Source organism: Anarhichas minor, unplaced genomic scaffold (assembly GCF_050575085.1).
Source record: "Anarhichas minor isolate MPS153535 unplaced genomic scaffold, ASM5057508v1 ptg000007l, whole genome shotgun sequence".
NCBI classification, from domain to species: domain Eukaryota; kingdom Metazoa; phylum Chordata; class Actinopteri; order Perciformes; family Anarhichadidae; genus Anarhichas; species Anarhichas minor.
In genome coordinates, this window is record NW_027466453.1 from 5,119,241 (window position 1) to 5,137,068 (window position 17,828).

At 43.3% G+C, this 17,828-nt stretch overlaps 1 protein-coding gene across 2 annotated transcripts; it reads right to left on the bottom strand.

Moving 5' to 3' along the window:
• Positions 1 to 9,478: 9,478 nt before the first annotated feature.
• Positions 9,479 to 17,783, bottom strand: LOC142941086 (uncharacterized). Of its 2 annotated transcripts, none has more exons than XM_076083355.1 (4): positions 17,583 to 17,783; positions 13,115 to 15,593; positions 10,504 to 10,589; positions 9,479 to 10,057 (listed from the first exon to the last, which is right to left on the bottom strand). In XM_076083355.1, the coding sequence occupies exons 2-4, from the start codon at positions 15,537 to 15,539 to the stop codon at positions 9,959 to 9,961; spliced, it is 2,610 nt and encodes an 869-aa protein (XP_075939470.1). In that variant the 5' UTR covers positions 15,540 to 15,593; positions 17,583 to 17,783; the 3' UTR covers positions 9,479 to 9,958. The 2 variants fall into 2 exon arrangements, with proteins under 2 accessions (XP_075939470.1, XP_075939463.1); XM_076083348.1 differs by having other exon boundaries at positions 9,479 to 10,060.
• Positions 17,784 to 17,828: the final 45 nt, after the last annotated feature.

Sequence of the window (17,828 nt, forward strand, 5' to 3'; positions counted from 1 at the left end):
TTGAAGCAGGTTTTGCTTTAAAGGGGACATATCACGCTTATTTCCAGGTCCATGCTTGTATTTTAGGTTTCTACTAGAACATGTTTACGTGCTTTAATGGTCAAAAAACAAATACTTTTTCTGATGGTGTCTGTCTGAATATACCTGTATTCACCTTCTGTCTAAAACGCTCCGTTTTAGCGCCTGTCTCTTTAAGGCCCCCTCTCGAAAAAAAAAAAAGCCCAACCTGCTCTGATTGGTTGGCGAGAGCAATATGGCGCTTCTTTGCTAAGGTAGTTCCATAGACGGTTCAGAAAGGAGACGGCCCGCTGAGAGTCTGTTTTTGTGCCACATGGGTTTTTGCCACTGCCCCACCCCCTTTAGGAGATGAGCGGCAGGTCCAGAGTCTATTAACTCCAAGTGGAGAAGTGAACGTGAACACAGAATAGGAAGAATTATTTTGCTACACTCACCAAAGTAAATATTGGACCCATTTTTCACGAGCCACATTTCTCCGCAGCCAGAGTTAGCTGCCGGTTAGCTTAGCATAGCCTTAGCATAATAGCTAGCCTGGCTCTGTCCAAACGTAAAGAAAACTACTAGCAACTAATTAACGCAACATATCTCGCAACTTCTCCCATAGTCTTTATTCATGCTTCTGCACACCAAAGAGGTCTTCATATGTGCTCAGAATAAATTAGTTAGTAAATTAGCAAACCTACAGTAAAGCCTACATTTTCTGTTTATTAACATCATAAATGTTGAATACAACAATTCACATCACATGTTTATACATTTTCAAATAGCCCCGGTTATCCTGTAAAAGAAATAATGCAATACATCCGCATATGAAGCTAATGTATGGAGACTTTGAGGGGCAGATATGTATGGAAGTAGTGCTGGGCGGTATGACCAAAAATGTGTATCACGGTATTTTTTTAAGATTCTGCCGGTTTCACGGTATATCACGGTATTTCTTTTTTTCCTTGACTGTGTTTTTATAGAGGTGTATAGTGGCTTACTCTACTGTCAGGAGTACATAGAATATAAAAACATGTTAATGTCATCATGTATAAAGGCTTTGCTTACTATGTGCTTGTTTGTTCGTATAATGTTGGTATAGCAGTTTGGCTGAAGTACTGTCGCCCCGGTAAGACGAACCTTGAATCCAGTGTTTTAATCATTGCTCTGAGTCTTTCTCGACTGTCTGTAGCGGGACCATGTCCTTGCATAGCTGGATCGTTATTGCGTTCGTAATGTCGCTCCACCACTTGCTTTTCTTGTCATATGCAACGCTTCGAGCAAATGCCTCTTCAAGCGATGTCTGACCCTTTGGCTTCATGGTTTCACTCGCGCTAACGTTACTGGTCGACGGCCTCGAATCCGACGGCCGTCATCACACTCTTGGTATTACGACACATGTTTTCTGCTGAGGTGATGGAGTAAGTTGCTCGTGTTACCACCAGCTGCAACAACAGTGGCTCGACAAACTCGCAAAACGTCGGACTTTTTAAAACACTTCCAAACAGCAGACACGGCTTCTCTCTTTGGCACAGACTCTATCGGTGCATCTCCGGTCTGTCTTTGTTCATCCTACATCGCTCTGTTCTGTTCTTTAATGTAACGTTACTGTAGCGACGGAGCCTCTCCTGTTGTGCTAGCGAGCGAGCTGTACCCAGCATGCCGTTCGGCGGTGTAATTTCATAAATGTACAATTATTAGTGTTACAAATTCTTTCTGTGTCACAAACTGATGTGTCGTGGTGTTTTGCCCTGTTAAAAAGCGTTAGTTGTGGGTTATTAATTGTTGTGTTATAAAGTTATAACCATGATTAGAGGTCCCTCTCAACACAGTTAAGGCAACTAGCTCCGACTGTAGCGGTCATAGCCACGAACAATATATTCTGCTGCCTGGTGAAGAGTCACAGCAGTTGTTTTGGCTATGCACCGGTATGACGGTGTGTGAAAAATTCATATCATACGGGAAATTAATACCGGTATACCGCCCAGCACTATATGGAAGTGTACAAAAAGGCAGTGGAGTCGGGTGACAGAGCTCCTACTTGAGTGTTGTTTTGAACTCTTTTACCCCTGCACTGCATAGCTTCTGTGGAACTGATATGTTGTTTGGCTCAATATACATTTCCAAAGCCTGAAGGAAATTGCTAATTTGCTTAAATTCCTCAAAAACTGTATTTCAAGAGAAAATCTAATTCTGGAAAGTAAGAGATGACAACAGTTCTACCCAGAAGCTTTGAAAATAGAAAAGCCAATGTTAGGAGATAAAGGGGAATTGAAGCCTTTCAACAAACACTCATCATCTTCTAATGCTCGACTTCTTTACGGTATTGTCCACTGTTGTAATGTGGGATCATAGAATTAGACAATTGAGTTTTTCATTGTGCGAGAAGAAAGCGCTGGAGGGGGGAGGAGGAGGGGGAGCGACTGTGAATAGAGGGGTTTGTTGAGGACAATGGCTCAACTAAGCAAGGCCATCTGAGGTCTGTTCATTCTTACCTCATGCTCCCACAACACAATGTTCATTCATTCATTTCACTTCAGTTATCCAAGAAGGAGCACAGGCACGTCCAACACTCTGAGAATAACCCTCCTCAGAATGAGAAAACAGGATGAAGTATGCACACTTTCACATGTGTATATACAGTATATGTGTATATATGTATATATGTGTATGTATATGTGTGTATGTGTATATATACAGTATATGGCAGTGGCGGGCCGTGCATTTTATACCTAGGCCTTCACTGTTGTCCTGCAGCTGAAATACCACCTTATAACCACATGATGGCGCCACAGTTATTATTAGTTTCTAAGGCTGTAACTATGTACGTATTAAATGTACACGTACCTATGTATGTACCGTTCGGTACGAGACTTACAATACGTTTGAATAGTACTAGAGCATTTGGAAAATGCAGAAGCTTAAATTCAGGAAAACATAATATTTTCTGCGCTCATGGAGGACAGTGGTTCTCAGCTGGTCTGGCTGTGGGACCCACCATCATTCCTTAATGACAAGTCGCGACCCACAGAGATCGTCTTATGATTTTACTTTCACAACTCGAACGTTGAACGTACTGCTCTGCAAAGTCTTTCCTCGTCTCAGTCCCGTGTCATGGTGTGTGGTACATCTCACTCAGTCAGAATGCCCATATTTGATTGGCTGAGCTGCATCACGTGATGTGATTCACTACCCGACTAAGCCTCTGCTGTTAAGTTTCGTTTCACGATAGTCACGTGCTCGCCCACTGACCAATCACAGCACACTCTGCACCTCGCGGCAGAGCTACACATGGACACTGAGCTGCAGTAATGCTGACGTCATTATAGGCCGGCTAGCAGGCGCTGACACGTGAAAGAATACGCCCAACATGTCAAACTAAAGATCTGATTGGTTGAAGAATATGACAATCAACAATATTGTCCCCATTCACTTAAACTGCACATGGATTCACTTCAGAGTCTGCAGGCCTCGGGCCTCTGTTCTTACCTAGAGACACAGAGGTGAAATCTGATTGGATAAAAGTTCTACTTAAAACAAGCTGCACTGAAAGCAGAGAAACTGAGGAAGACAGTAGCTGTGCAATGAGAAAATAAGATAATGGGAAAAATATTTTAATAAATTATAATACATGTAGTGTATTTAAGAAAAATTATTAAATTATAAAATAGATATAGCTTTGTGATTCTGTTTAGGCCAGCAGAGAAGGCCTTGCTGGCCCTGATGGCCCGCCACTGGTATATGGGTATATGTGTGTATGTGTATATGTGTATGTATACAGTAGATGGGTATATATATATGTGTATGTATGTATACATACTCATATATATATACATTTACTGTATATATACATATGTATGTATCAGAATCAGCTTTATGTATGTCTAAATATGTGTATATGTGTATATATGCATATATGTATATATATACACATATATGCGTGTATATGTATATGTATATAATATATATTCCTGTTTCCATTCAGTTTATTCAGTTGCAATTACCTTGTAATATATATTAGGCTTACTTGCAGGACCTTCTTTTAATATTTATACATATTTAATTCAGTGTGGCTTTGTAGCACAAAGGCAGTAAAACTGCCTGTGCCAAAGCACACTGTATATTATCCATCGGGCTTAATCATACTACTAATAATAATAATAATCAGGTTTATCCAAAAGTTTGGCGCGCTTCTCCTCACACAGCGTTGCCAACAGCGGCGTGAAAAATACATCAAAACGTGCGGCCTGATCGGGAATAGTGTGCTATCTATTTTCCGGAGAGATTCGCCTAGCGGTTTTCCCGAAAATTCCCTGAAAATCCCCAAAAACGGAGCAAAATTTCTCCATTCACGGGGTTGCGGCGTGAAGAGAGCTAAAAAAACACTTAACTTTGGGCCCATATTGACTAGCCGTACATTAACGTAGAAACATGATTCAAAATTTAAAACGTAGACAAAACGCTGCACTTTATTGAGCCAAATGGACATTTTGATAGCTAGCGCAGTTTTCATGAAGTCACAGATTAAGTTTCAGGAAAATTTTGTGTCTGTTTCAAATTTTATAATGGGTGTGTATTGCACGGCTCGTTAAGAGCTAGAGTGAGAGCATAACCGTCAGAGTGGAGCGGAGCAGGAAAATATTCTGTGATTTTTCCAAACAAATTGCTCTAGCTCCCACAATGTTTACTCTTTATACACCATTTTTGGCCAAAAGGCTTACAAATGTTGTGCTGTCGCACACAGATGTCTGTGGAATCCAACGGACTTACACATTTGGCTTAAAGAGCCACAGAGCGACATGAACTCCATGTTAAATCTGACCACTCATTTCTCAAAGAAAGCAGACGGTACCAGTTTTGCATATTGCGCTTGAGCTCACATTTTTAAGACCACAAACATAAAAAACACATCTCCACCTTTGCCAGAGTCTTATCTCTCTCACGGTATCCATATTTTATTGATTAGTCTCATGGTTTTGGTATAGAGGGCATATGTTTGACAGGTAGTTTTGTTGAAAATCACTGTTCACTCTCTCTCTTATTAGCCTCTAACACACAGGTGCTCCGATCACCAACATGCACCCAAGCACACAGGTGTTTATATGAGCTCATTAGTGATGTTGATAAACACACAGAGGCACTGAGACACACACGCACACACACTCCTCTCCCTCTATCTCTCTGTCTGTCTCTCTCTCTCTCTCTCTCTGTGTGTCTCTCTCTCATACAGTCATTCAGGTCTTGGAGACTTTTAGAGGACTCTCCCCCCCATTTTAAAATAAAAGCCGCACACACATGATTTAGAGATATACCTGATGCAGCTCAGCCAATCAAATCTGGGTATTCTGATAAGTTTCCTGATTCGAGTGACATTTACACACACCACGACACAAGAGGGAGAGACGAGGAAAGACATGGCAGAGCAGGACAATAGTTATGTAAGCTGTAAAAGATAAAACATAGGACAATCTCCAAATGAGAAAGATTGCCAGAGAGATCAGAGTCTCTCTCTCTCTCTCTCTCTCTCTCTCTCTCTCTCTCTCTCTCTCTCTCTCTCTCTCTCTCTCTCTCTCTCTATACACACACACACACACATATGACATGGAGATATTCAGTCAAAGGCATTGTTAGACCTCCTGTCTGTCTGTCTCTGTCTGTCTGTCTATCTGTCTCTCTCTACACACATCCACACGATATTCAAGGAAAGATCATTAGACCTCCTGTCTGTCTCACTCACTCACTCAGTCCATCTAACTGTCTGTCTGCCTGTCTCACTCACTCACTCTGTCTCTCTCTCCTCTCTGTCTATTTTTCTGTCTGTCTCTCTCTCCCTCTCTGTGTCTCTCTCTATCATACAGTCATTCAGGTCTTAGATATTTTTAGAGGACTTTTCCCCTCTCACCCCCCCTCCCCCCATTTCAAATTAAAAGCCCCACAGAATGAATTCTAACTGGAATGCTTGTGATGAAGCCTCTCATTCAATGTCAAACATTATGATTCTGTCTCCTCTCCCCCTCTCTCACCCACCCAGTCCCACCCTTTCAAAATAAAAGCCCCACAAATACAAGTTTCAATCCAAGAGTATGAATCTAAAATGCAGAAAAGAGAGTAGCGCTATCTCAATTGAACCTGAATGACATTACCGGTAACATTGGCGTGTGTATATATTGCGATTTCTTCGGGCCACACTGAAGCCACACTGTCAAAATTTCTTTAGGAATTTTCTAGTTAGTATTGTTGGCGGGGGCCGGGGACTCTATATTTTCTGCTCTTTGTTGTTGTGCGTTAGATACATTTTTGTATCTATTTCAGCTATTTATTCATTATCTTGTAGCTTTTTATTTCAACCTTTTATCAATGTCTTTTAACGTTGGCTCACTATCCGTCCATTACCATTACTGTATCAACCTTTCTGCTAGCTATGCACTCCCAATGGCACCACGAGGTGTTCAGGTGTTACAGCTGACGCATCACATGTAGATTTTTGACTAAACCGAATGGTGATTTCACCGCCACATCTATCCTTCTCTCTGTGCCCTGAGTGAGACTTTAGTGCTGCGTGTGGAGTACGTGGAAGGCTTTAATTTGGAGCCAAGTGAGAGTTCCTTGATGATGGATCCCTGACGATGGGGAGCCGTGTCGGTGGAGGGAGTGAGTCATCCATCATCTGCCCGCTGCGTTAGGTTGCCGCTGGCGCTGGTGCAGAGCCGAGTCGAGCCCCGTATCTCACGTCGCCGAGGGAGTGCTGACGTCAGAGCTGTCACTGTTCCACTCTCTCATCAGCACCCACTCACAGAGCTCCGGGTATCGTCAGGGTGAAATACAATAATAGCACTGAGTGCACTGTCTTCATTTAGCCACCCCCCTCCCCGTCTCTGTGTTGTGAGCCCTATTTTCTTATTTGTTTTTCTTCAACAGCTCCCCCCCCCCCTCCCCTCAAATCTTCTCAGCAAATACTCAGAGAAAGTTCATTCCCCTCCAGCTCTGCCTCGGCGTGTTACTCTGATCTTGGTGATTCAGGTGCAGTTTGATAAAAGATAACTCTACTGTGAGACTGACGCGTTGTTTGTGTTGTTGACCGGAGCATCACAGCTCTAATGTGCCGCGTACATGATATGGACAGCCCCCATGAGTGAGTCAGAGTGTCAGCCAAACATCCGGATAAATGACCGCCCACACGCTAATGCAGAAAAATGACGCGGATGTGCTCTTAAGCAACTTTTCTTTTTTTCCTTCATCTTGTTCATGGAATTGATAATACATGTGCAGCTGCTGACTTCTAGTGAAGGAAGTGAGTCATCATAGGACGAATTACAAAGGTTACATAACTAGTGTGCCAGCTCAGCATATCTTTCCCCTCCCTATGAACGGACTTCCAGGTATCGGATTAGCAGTCCCAAACATGATTATGAACAAACCATCAACATATTTGGGTGAAGTGGGGTTGTGTTTCCATTTTGGGTTAAAGCATCTGGTGTTTACTGTCCTCTTATTAATATGTTGTTTATAATATCTACCCACAGACATACATACCGAGACACGTTTAATGACCAGATTCATATCTGAAGACACGCTGCGGTCTCCTGGTTGTTGAGGCTATACTGACCTCTTGTGGTAAATTAATACTCCATCACAGGCAAATGCTCTGCATTCAAAGGTATACAAAATTATTATCGTCAAAATATACTTGTCAAAATTAAAAGTACTTGTTCAGCAGAAAATGTCCCTTGTAAGTGACATGTTATTATTATTATATATGACATTATTAGATTGTTAGCACTGATGCATCAATATGTAATATCATTGTACTGATGTAGCTGCTCAGTGGAGCTAGTTTTAATTACTTTATACAGTTACACAGTAGTATAAAGGGTCACAAGATACATTGGTTTATTGTGGGGTAACGGAGTTGGAAAGTTGGAAAAGAATCAAGTTTTTGATGGACAAAACGTTTTTGTGAATTAGTGGAGAAGTGTATCTCTTTGGGCTTTAGACAGTTATGTTACCTTTTTGTAAGAGATCACAAGACAAAAAGCTTCTGTTTAATCTTTAAAATGCATCGTGTTTTAAAAGCTTATGTATTTCCTTTCTGGTAAATCTAAAGATGTTTATACATATATAGAAGAAGTGTAAAGTTCATTCGTCCATCCATTATCTAGTTTTGCTTATCCGGTGCAGGTTGTATAGTAGCAAACATTGGAAATACCCTCGTATTCTAGTACCTCAAAATAGTATTGTTGCTCATAGAAAGTATCACTGTGCTGCCCACCTAAACATGTCTTATCAATAGGAGGGATGAATACAACAGAACACACTGGGAGATGTCCAGTATGTCCCACTCTGCACTATGCTGCTCTAATGGTCCTGGCAGCTGAAACCTTACAGGCCATGGCCGTGCGGCCGGCTGCCCGTGGGTTGATGGCCAAAGACCACTGGGATATCTGAGCCAGGAAGGGCGGAGTGAAAGTCCTTCCTCCCTTGCCAGAGTCCCTCTGCCTGACAGATGGTACTTAAGCTGTACGCGTCTCTCTGTGGAGATTAGAAACCAAGCCCTCTCCAGTAAATATGATCCCCGGTCAGCGAGGTAAAGTTGTCCTGAACTTTTTCTGATGGCACCATCTTCCATGGATCTTCTTTATTCATTCAGGCACGACATGAACTATTTAATATCAGGCTCGACACTTGAATTTCCAATCAGCTCAGTGATTAGACAAAATTCTAGAGGGCACCAAAATAATGATTGTATTATTCATGTTGCATGGGGAAAATGTACCGCAGTGTTGAAACATTGCCGAAGATGGCGCCTATTCAGTTTACTGAGAGTAACTTGGCTGGTGCAGTTCCCGCTCGGCTCTTAGACTTTGCTTATTTTTGCTTTGGAAAGTTTAACAAATATAAAACCTCCGTGGATAAAATAAATCGTAATAGAAAGAGTCATTATTCACCTTGCTTGCAGTTTGAGGTGTCGGCTTTACAATGGTGGTGTCTGGGGTAAATGCTATTGAGACCGCGGGGGGACTTGTTGTTGCACCACAGTGAGATTTCCTTCATCTTTATTGCCGAGTATGGGTCGAGCCTCAAAAACACGGGAACCTACGCTTCCCATAATGCAACCGGACAGTGTCTTATTCAAGACACTCCCTGCCCAATAAACACCCATATCTTTGAAACACCTCCAGTTCAAACACAGGCTTTCTGTTATATGTTTGTCAACTCCAAGCCCATGCCCAAATAACCCTGATGACATCATCAGGGTAGTTTCCTGAGGCCTAAGAAAGCTCCCTTCACAGCCACAGAGGACGTTATACAACTGTTTTTAGCAGCAGAGTAGAACTCTGTGACGAGTAAGCTGAAATATAAAATCAGCAGAATGCCCCTTTAATATCTCAAACGTGAATTCTGAAAGTATATAGAGTTAGTTTTCTATTTCTAATCATTGTGAGCATGTTACACAAATCATTAAAAAAGTGCGTTGATGTATGGAAATAAACAACAAACCAATGGGTGAAAATGTGGAATCCACTTTTTACTCCAGAGTTTGTTTTCTTAATTTATTCGAATCTCAAAGCAAAAGATCAAAGGGAAACATAGAAAATGACATCATCATTACAACATTGTACGCCAATTTGTCGAACAGTTTAGAGAAATTTGGCGCCTCATTAAAATCCATAATCGGTATGATTACAGTCAAAGGACTGGTGTTGTCTACTAAACATAAGGATGGAGAGAATGACTGAAGTGATACTTTTGCTTTATTTATGTGGCGAATAAAACTAGACTTTAAAAATATCAAAATGGATATTTGACACGGCTACAAAACAGAGAGACAAAAGGCATTTAAGCCGGAGCTAACTTCAGGATTTTGGTTATACTGATTTAATCTTGGGCTTGAGCAGCTCTAGCATTGCATATCGTTGTTATTCTATTTGTAGCGTTGAAAACATCCCAACGGCCAACATCAGTTCTTTTCTTTTGACGTCTTGCCGTTGATCTGGCCGGACTCCCAGCGCTGCCACAGAGGAGCCCTCTGACCTCCTGCTCGGTGAACTTTTGGCTCCTGCTGTGAGATAAGACAAGCCAGATTTAGAGAAGGAGATCAGCTCCCTTGTCTTAATCCGCTGAATTGGAGAACAATTGCAGAAGCACTCTTACTAATCCAAGCATTTGTAAAATAAATAGCGTGTGGGAACACCTACAATCTAATGTCTTTTTAACCCAGGATCCAGAAGGCCTCACTTACGGTAACATATCTGAAATCAAATTCAACCTGAATTTTTCCCCTGATATAAACCATCAGTGCTTTCTTAGGGACTTCAAAACGATACATAACAATCTGTGAGATGCCAAGAACAAAAACTTCTTCCTGTAGTGTTTCCCTGAATTGGTGAACTGGTGAATTCTCGCCAGCATTGTACACTAAACACGTGGAAACAGATCGTACGTACAGAACAATGGAGAAAACAAGAAGTAAGCCATTTGCAGTGATTGGACCTGGCACATCACCTGTGTCTGCTCCGATTTCATCTGGTCTTTCTTGGAGGGCGGCGGCCAAACCCGTTCCAGTTTCCCCCTGGACTGTTTCCTGACATCTTAAGGACAGAAAAAAAGGATCAAGATGTTATAAAGGGATTTGACTTTCAGGCTTCAATTCTACATTAAACCAATCAGGATTTCACAAATTGAATCACACTAATCCTTGTTAGTCTGCCATAACGTAAACAGCAAACGGTAGCTGCTAACTAGCTTACTACCTCTAGTAGTAACCTGTGTGTTAGCTTCCTAACCCAAAACATTTACATCAGTTGAAAGGAACAAGCTGGTGCTTTCAATCAGTTCAATTGTACAAGTCACAAAGGGTGCCTTTCATACTTCACTATTTTGTGGGGTAACATGTTGATCGTAAGTAAAGTTTACGACAAGCACATCCACTGTGTAGACTTTCTCAACTGTATGGACGCCGGTCCTGGGGTTCTACTTTATCAGAATTTAGGCTAACATTAGCGACTCTGTCCTGCACTAGTGGATCTGGGGAAAGTTTACACTCCAGCAACCCAAGCCAAACTCACATCTTAGTTGGCGCGGCTACCAAAGCTGATCGCGGCCATTCGTAAAGTACTTACATATTTCTGTGGTGAAACCTATATTTTATATGCTTCAGCTTTTTCGGTTCATGCCTAGAACGTAGCTAGTTTTTCCCCGTTATTATATTTGTTGTGAAACAGTTTGGACATGTATTCCTGGGAATCCTGTTTCCCCGGGATTGAACCCTAGTTCGCATGGTTTTCACACAATACATTACCAACTCTAGAGTTCACATGACAGCAGTCCACGACCACCCCTTCGGCGCAGGCCGGAAAGCGGTTGTTTGGTCCCAACCAGAGTTCAAATCCAGCATTTACACCAACCTAAACAAACCGCACCAAGGGGGTAAACCCCCCAGGGTTCAGACTAAACAACGCACCCTCAAGTCTATTAGCATCATGTATGCCTGTTCTCATTTTTAATCTAGTCAGCCGGAAACAATAAAAGTCAACTTGAGACAACATTGTCAAATCGACTCATTAAGCTAACATTAGCATAATTCGTTTCCTAGCCACAGCTGATAAACTTAGCTAGCAACAGTTGTCTTTTCAGCCAAGAAAATCGGCGGTCACCTGTCTTTGTCAACCACCGTCTAAAACCAAGGAACTACAGTTTCGCAAATGAAAAATAGCAACATTTGTCGGGCAAATGTTCCTATTGCATTCTGGCAAAACAGGCATAGCAACAGCCTCAGTTAGGTTATTCTAGGTGCGTACATTTAACATGCTTAAAATGGGTGCTGCTTTTAAATGAAGGCTTTGATGTGATGTAACGTCATTATTCACTGTATATTTGACTCTATGAAGGTTATATTTTCAGTGTAGTGTCAAAGCTGTGCTGAAATGCCCTCAGTGAAGACATCCCAGTGTATTTGGGTTGTACATCCTCATACAGCATTGTGTGTCATGGATGGTTAGGATAACACACCACAGCTCATTTGACCTTAAGAATGAGTCATTTCCGTCAGTTTAGCCCAGTTTTACCCCCCCCCAGACATATTGTGTTGCTGTCACATGCAAGCCTCATCATCCTCACCTCAAGTCAACCCCACACATCATTATCCATCCGCCATGGCTGAAAGTACTAGCTCGGTGCTGTATAATGAGACACTCTCTGGCCGGCTGCCTCCAAGCTCTCCTGCCATGCATATAGGCCATAACAACAGAAAAATGCACACAAGCTGTGCATACTATCAACAAGACCTATCAACTGTCTGAAGTCATTTGTATTTACACAACACTATAACCGAACTAGAACTGCCCCTGGCTCAAGCTTGGGTGCAGACAGGAGCCTCCATGTTGCCACTGAGCCCGCTGGCATCTGCTGACTCCGATCCGGCAGGAGTGATTCGCCCTTAACCGCTCGAGACAGGGCCGACACTAAGTTGTCGATAAGACTCCTCTGATAACACTGGGTGATGCTAATGTGGGGAGGCATTCATTAAAGTGCTCAGACTGAGTGTCAGAAGGCTGCGATGTGCAATGAATAAAGATCTAAATGACTCTTATTAGACATCCAAGTGTTTACATGATGCATCTGAACAGCCTGATGGAAATAATCCAATAAGTGTTTCAGTATTTTCTACTCATGTTTTCATAGTATTGTCAGTATTTATAATCCAAATGATCAGACTGAAATATTGTTAATTTTGAAACCGTTCAAATGTTGTACAATTTAACCTCCATGGTGTATGCAAGAATACACGTGGTCATCATCAGTGGTGGAACAAGTCCTCTGTTCTTCTACTGAAGTAAAAGTATTAATTCAACAATGTAAAAATACTCAATTGCAAGTAAAAGTCATGCATCCATAAGATACTTAAGTAAAAGTACAGAGTTATCAAAAGGAACAGCAGTACTTATTTTTGATACATAAGTATCAAAAGTACAAGTACTTGTTTTTGAGAATAATGAGCCCCTTGAGTGGTATACTATATATAGTGCATTAGATATATTATATACTACTGGTGCTAATTTGAGCTGTGTATTCCACCACTGATGTCGAACGTATGGCACAGACCGTGCAGACTCACCTGGCATCGGTTTGAACTGTGACCTCTCTCCGTCTTCACCACTCCGCCTGCTCTCTCCGTACAGAGTGCATCTCTGTCTGCGCAGCTCCTCCTCTTGTTTCTTGGCCTCCCGGATGTCCTTCTCCACTTCTGGCTTCAGAGCGAGGGCCGGACGCAACTTGAAGAAGGGGTTTCCTCTGAGGATGGGAGATTCTTGAGCCCCGTTTCCCTTCCTGATTTCGCCCCTAGTATCCACAGCCGACGTAGAGACGTCTGTGTTTATGGAGTCCATGCTTCTGCACAGGGGTGCGTGTTTGTCTGGTTTTGCGAAGGGAGACGAGCGCGTTTTGTCTCGAGAACCACCAGTTGGACTCATTGGTCTTAAGATTTCTGCGTGTTTCTCAGTCTCTTTATACAGCCTGAAGGAATGTTGTGCTCTGAAAACGGGGCAACTTTTGAGTGACAACATCTCCAGGCTACGCGTGCGCTCCAGCACAGAGGGATAAACGTGACCTTTCATAGGGGGTTTCCGGTGCCTTATCGGACCCTCCGTGTTATCCTGCTGGAAAGTCTCAAACAGCAGTTTTGTCTCCCTTAACTGGCGGACTTCTCCTTTGCTGTAACCCCCTGGGATCTTCCCCTGGTTGACCAGCACCAGCTCTCTCTGCATCTCCTGACTTATCTCCTTCTTCATCCTCTGCTCGGAGAACTGCCAGTCGCTGTGCTGCTCTGGGCCATCCTTGGTGAGAAAGGGCTCAAGCAAAATATTGTTCTTAAAGGGGATCTCTAGCACATCCGGATTATCTGGGAGGTTGAAGACACCACCGGCTCTCTGCAGGTTCTGCTTCTCCTGGGCTTCCTGGAGGGTCTGCATCTCAATGCAGGTCTCAACGACCGAGCGTCGGTGGCAGAAGGACAGAAAGGGAATTTGGGAGGAAGATGTCTCTTTGGGGTCTATTTGAGACAAGTCTGCAGGTACCCAGCTGTCACTTTGATCATCATCAGAGTCTCCAGCCTCTGCTCTGGCAATCTTGTGATGCTCTGACTCTACAGGCGTCGTTGACGAAGACATCCCTGCCTTTGCTTCGACGTCTTTTCTCTCATTCTTTTCCATCGCCCTCAGGTTCGTCCTCGCTCCCTCGCTCTCGATGGAGTGAAATCTACTCTCTTCCTTCTCATCTCCACCTGTCAGGTGGGCTTCTCTTGATTTCAAATCATATATTTCAGTCCCAAGCACGCGCTTTGTCTCGCTTCTTGTCTCCTGGCCAACCAGCCAGGAGGCGTGAGGGCTCTCTGGTGTAGATGCATCCTGACGGAGCTGCAGTAGTTGCAGACGTTGAAGCAGTTGCTCCCCTTGTTGGATACCGGTAGATATTCTGCTGTTCCCATCTCCCTGCTTGTCCTTTGTCGCCATCTCTTCGGAGCCTTCAGAGATGGAGAGTCGGGATACTGATGTGGTGCCACTCTCTCTCCTCACCCAGTTATACTTTGTGAGGGTATAGTTCAAAGACCCCGTGTCAACATGCTCTTCATCACCATTGGACTCCTCTGCTGGGACGTCCTGTACCTGTGGCTGACAGGTTGCTGAGTCCATCGTGTTTTGGTCGCATTTGAAGAGCTCCGGTGGCCCGTAGGACTCAAAATCATCACCACTCGCTCGGAGACCGGACTCTGTCGGGGCAATTGTCTCCACCTCACCGCAGTTAACATTTTCTGTGGTTCGTTTTGAGTCTGTCTCAGCAAGACCACAAACGTCCCCGGATTCTTTCTCTTTGTCAAAATGCGTCTCATTTTCAGAGTTCTCCTCGATGCTTGAAGGTACCTGTTTTGGGTATTTGTCCTTTCCCGCCTCAGTTTCCCTGCACTTTTCCTGCCCCTCATTCAAAATTGCAATACCCTCAGGTTCTTCATCCGATTCTTCATCTCCCGTTGTGTTTTCCTGATGGCGTCTTCCGGTTGGATCATAACATGCTTCCTCCATGGGTGTTTGGTCTTTAGGTAGAATGAAGTCTTCAGACAGAGACGCCTTAGAAGTCTGCTCTGTGCTTACTATCACTTCATCCACCTCGTTCTGTGATGCCATTAACTGCCTCTCATCGTGATGCCAGTCTAAGCCCCTGGGATTATCATTAGCCTGTGCGGCTTCAGCTGCCCCTTTTGTAAGGGTCACGCTGGAATTATTCACCTGAGCACCTGTGCTGCCCTCTGCGGGCAGAAAAGGAGCCGTGTGGGGTGGAGGAGGTGGGACAAAGTCGTCGTCTGCGCCCTCATCGTCCATCACACTGTAGTACCTCGTGATCACGGCCGGGACTTTGGTCTCATCTTGGGGCTTCTCTCCACAGCTCACCAATGTGTGGTCTGTCACAGGGTTGGAGTCCATCTTCATCCACAGACCACACTCATCTCGGGACAGCAGACCTTGAGGCCTGGGTTTTTCTGTTTCCATGGTTACAAGCCTTTGAAGCACACACAAGCAGGGTGTTTGTCTCTTTGTCTTCCCCTTTAAGTTGAAACACACACGAGTCCCTGAAGTTGATAATCAATTATTGGTAGCTCTATTATCATAACTGTAATTAAAAACTAAAGTGCATTTACAAAACTTTACAGGAATTATAGATAAAGATTATTGTCTTGTCTATTTTCTCATCATATTTTTGTGTGACTGCTACAGCCTACAGGGCATGGCCACTGCAAGGGCTCCACGTGGAGCCTCTGTTGACTCCCGTTCATCCCGCTCTCCATGCGATGTTGTGTACAGGTTTGCTGTGTAGTAGTTTACTTAAACAGCAGTTTATAAACTCAAAAATGAAAAACCGAGGTTCTTGAAACTAGTTTTTCATACACACACTCTGCATGAAAGGGTTGTAACCAGGTTATAGATCAGGTCCTGTGGAGTTTTTGACCCCAAGTAGCTGTAGAGAGTAATGTTTTTATCAGTGGTCCATGTTTGTTTTGTTCTCATGGGCGCTCATATTACTGCCAATAGTTTCACAGTATTCCACTGCACTACAGGTGGCAGTAACTTTTTAAGAAGCACTAAGGAAACGATGTAGGTTTCAAACTTGAACTTGAAGAATCTGCTTTGCAAATCCTAGAATCCTAACAACGTTGTTTCGGCCTCCAGGATGCACACAATGTGTTGTTTCGAGTAAGACGGAATGTAAACAAGAAATGTTATTTTACAGGAAATCTCCACAGGGCACCTTTAAGTCCATATTTAGTGTGTTAAATGTGCATTTCACAAACAAACCCTGGCATTCTGCAGCCCCAGGTTAAGGTGCTTTGCCCTGTTAATCCAGCTTTGCAACAACGCCTTCATGAGGATATGAAGTGCGCAAATCTTTCTCTTGGCTTTGATGTTTAACTATCCAGATTTCATAATTCTTCTGCCTGAAGTGATCACAACAATAATATGTAGAATCCATATTTAAAAATAGCTACATTTCTTTCAGCAGGGCATACAGCTTCTGTGTTGTTTGGGTGACTTTTCTCCCCCACTGTGACCTAGCACAGCCAATTCTGCTGACAAAGGGAAAGAGTAATCGGCTTTGCTCAGTCTTGTTTTGGCACGCACACCATGCTCAGTGTCTGCCGGCCACAGAGGCTCTCATCATCTCACCAGTTCGCCCTGTTGAGAATCCTGCTTTCCCATGATGCCAATCGGGTTAATGCCGGTTATCCACGGGCCACGGTGACTTGTACCGTGTGTGATACTCCTTAACCAAACCTGCTTTGAGTATTCACACTGACGCATCGCAGAGAAACGCCACGCAGTGTCATCGAGTACTTTGTCAAAAATGTGTTCTCCTGAATATGAACATTATCCCGGTATTATCTGGTTCCCTGAGCCGCAGGTTTAAATCTATGAATCTATATTTACAACCTGCATTCAGGGGCTTAATGCCAGCTACACTGCGTTTCAGGATTGCCTACAGCAGCACGCTGTGTATAGAGCCCAAGCAACAGGACATATTAATGCGCCTTAATGAGCTTAACCTGTTTATGTTGTTATGAAGAACTCCATTAAAAACTATTCAAATACTCGCCTGCTTAAGCGACATTGTACAGGCAGTTACATGACTCCACTATCCAGTATTTGGGCATAAATGGCTCTAGTGCACACATGCAAATTGCATCATTCTCGCTAATATATAGTTATTATATTTTTAGTTGGGCGACTAAGTGGAGTGCAGGGCCGTCCTTCAATCAGAGGATCGGCGGTTCGATCCCCGGCTCCGCTAGTCGCATGTCGATGTGTCCTTGAGCAAGACACTTAACCCCAAAAAATTGCTCCCGTAGCTGTGCCTACGGCATAGAAATGTGATAGATTTTGGATAAAAGCGTAATTGTTATATTCTCGCTCAATTTTGAACATTATGAAATGATCTTTAACCGTATTTGTTTTTCTTGCTATAACCAGATAAAGCTTAACTATTAATACCTAATCATATCATCACATAGTGTAGAAATGCTGAAGGAAGAGACCCACCTGACTGTAGCGCTGCCGTCACCTCCTGTGCGCGATAGTGCGAAGCCCGATGGAAATATGAAGGATCCAGCTGATCTGCTTACATGTAACACCTGTACCGTCCTGTCCTGTGCGTCATGTGAGCAAACGAAATCCGTCTTTGAGAAGCAGTTGAGATGACCCGCAGCAGCATGGGAGTGATTCACGTGCATCTATTCCACTGAATGTTAGTTTGTCTTTCGTGAAACGTTGAATGTGAACCCCATA

What these genes read in the sequence shown, in the direction of transcription:
- LOC142941086 (XM_076083348.1), bottom strand. Translation starts at nt 15,539, where the DNA reads ATGGAAACAGAAAAACCCAGGCCTCAAGGTCTGCTGTCCCGAGATGAG. An exon ending in ACAGTTCAAACCGATGCCAG is followed by an intron (nt 10,590 to 13,114) that starts GTGAGTCTGCAC and finishes TCTGTCCTTAAG; the next exon opens with ATGTCAGGAAACAGTCCAGG. An exon ending in TGAAATCGGAGCAGACACAG is followed by an intron (nt 10,061 to 10,503) that starts GTGATGTGCCAG and finishes CTTATCTCACAG; the next exon opens with CAGGAGCCAAAAGTTCACCG.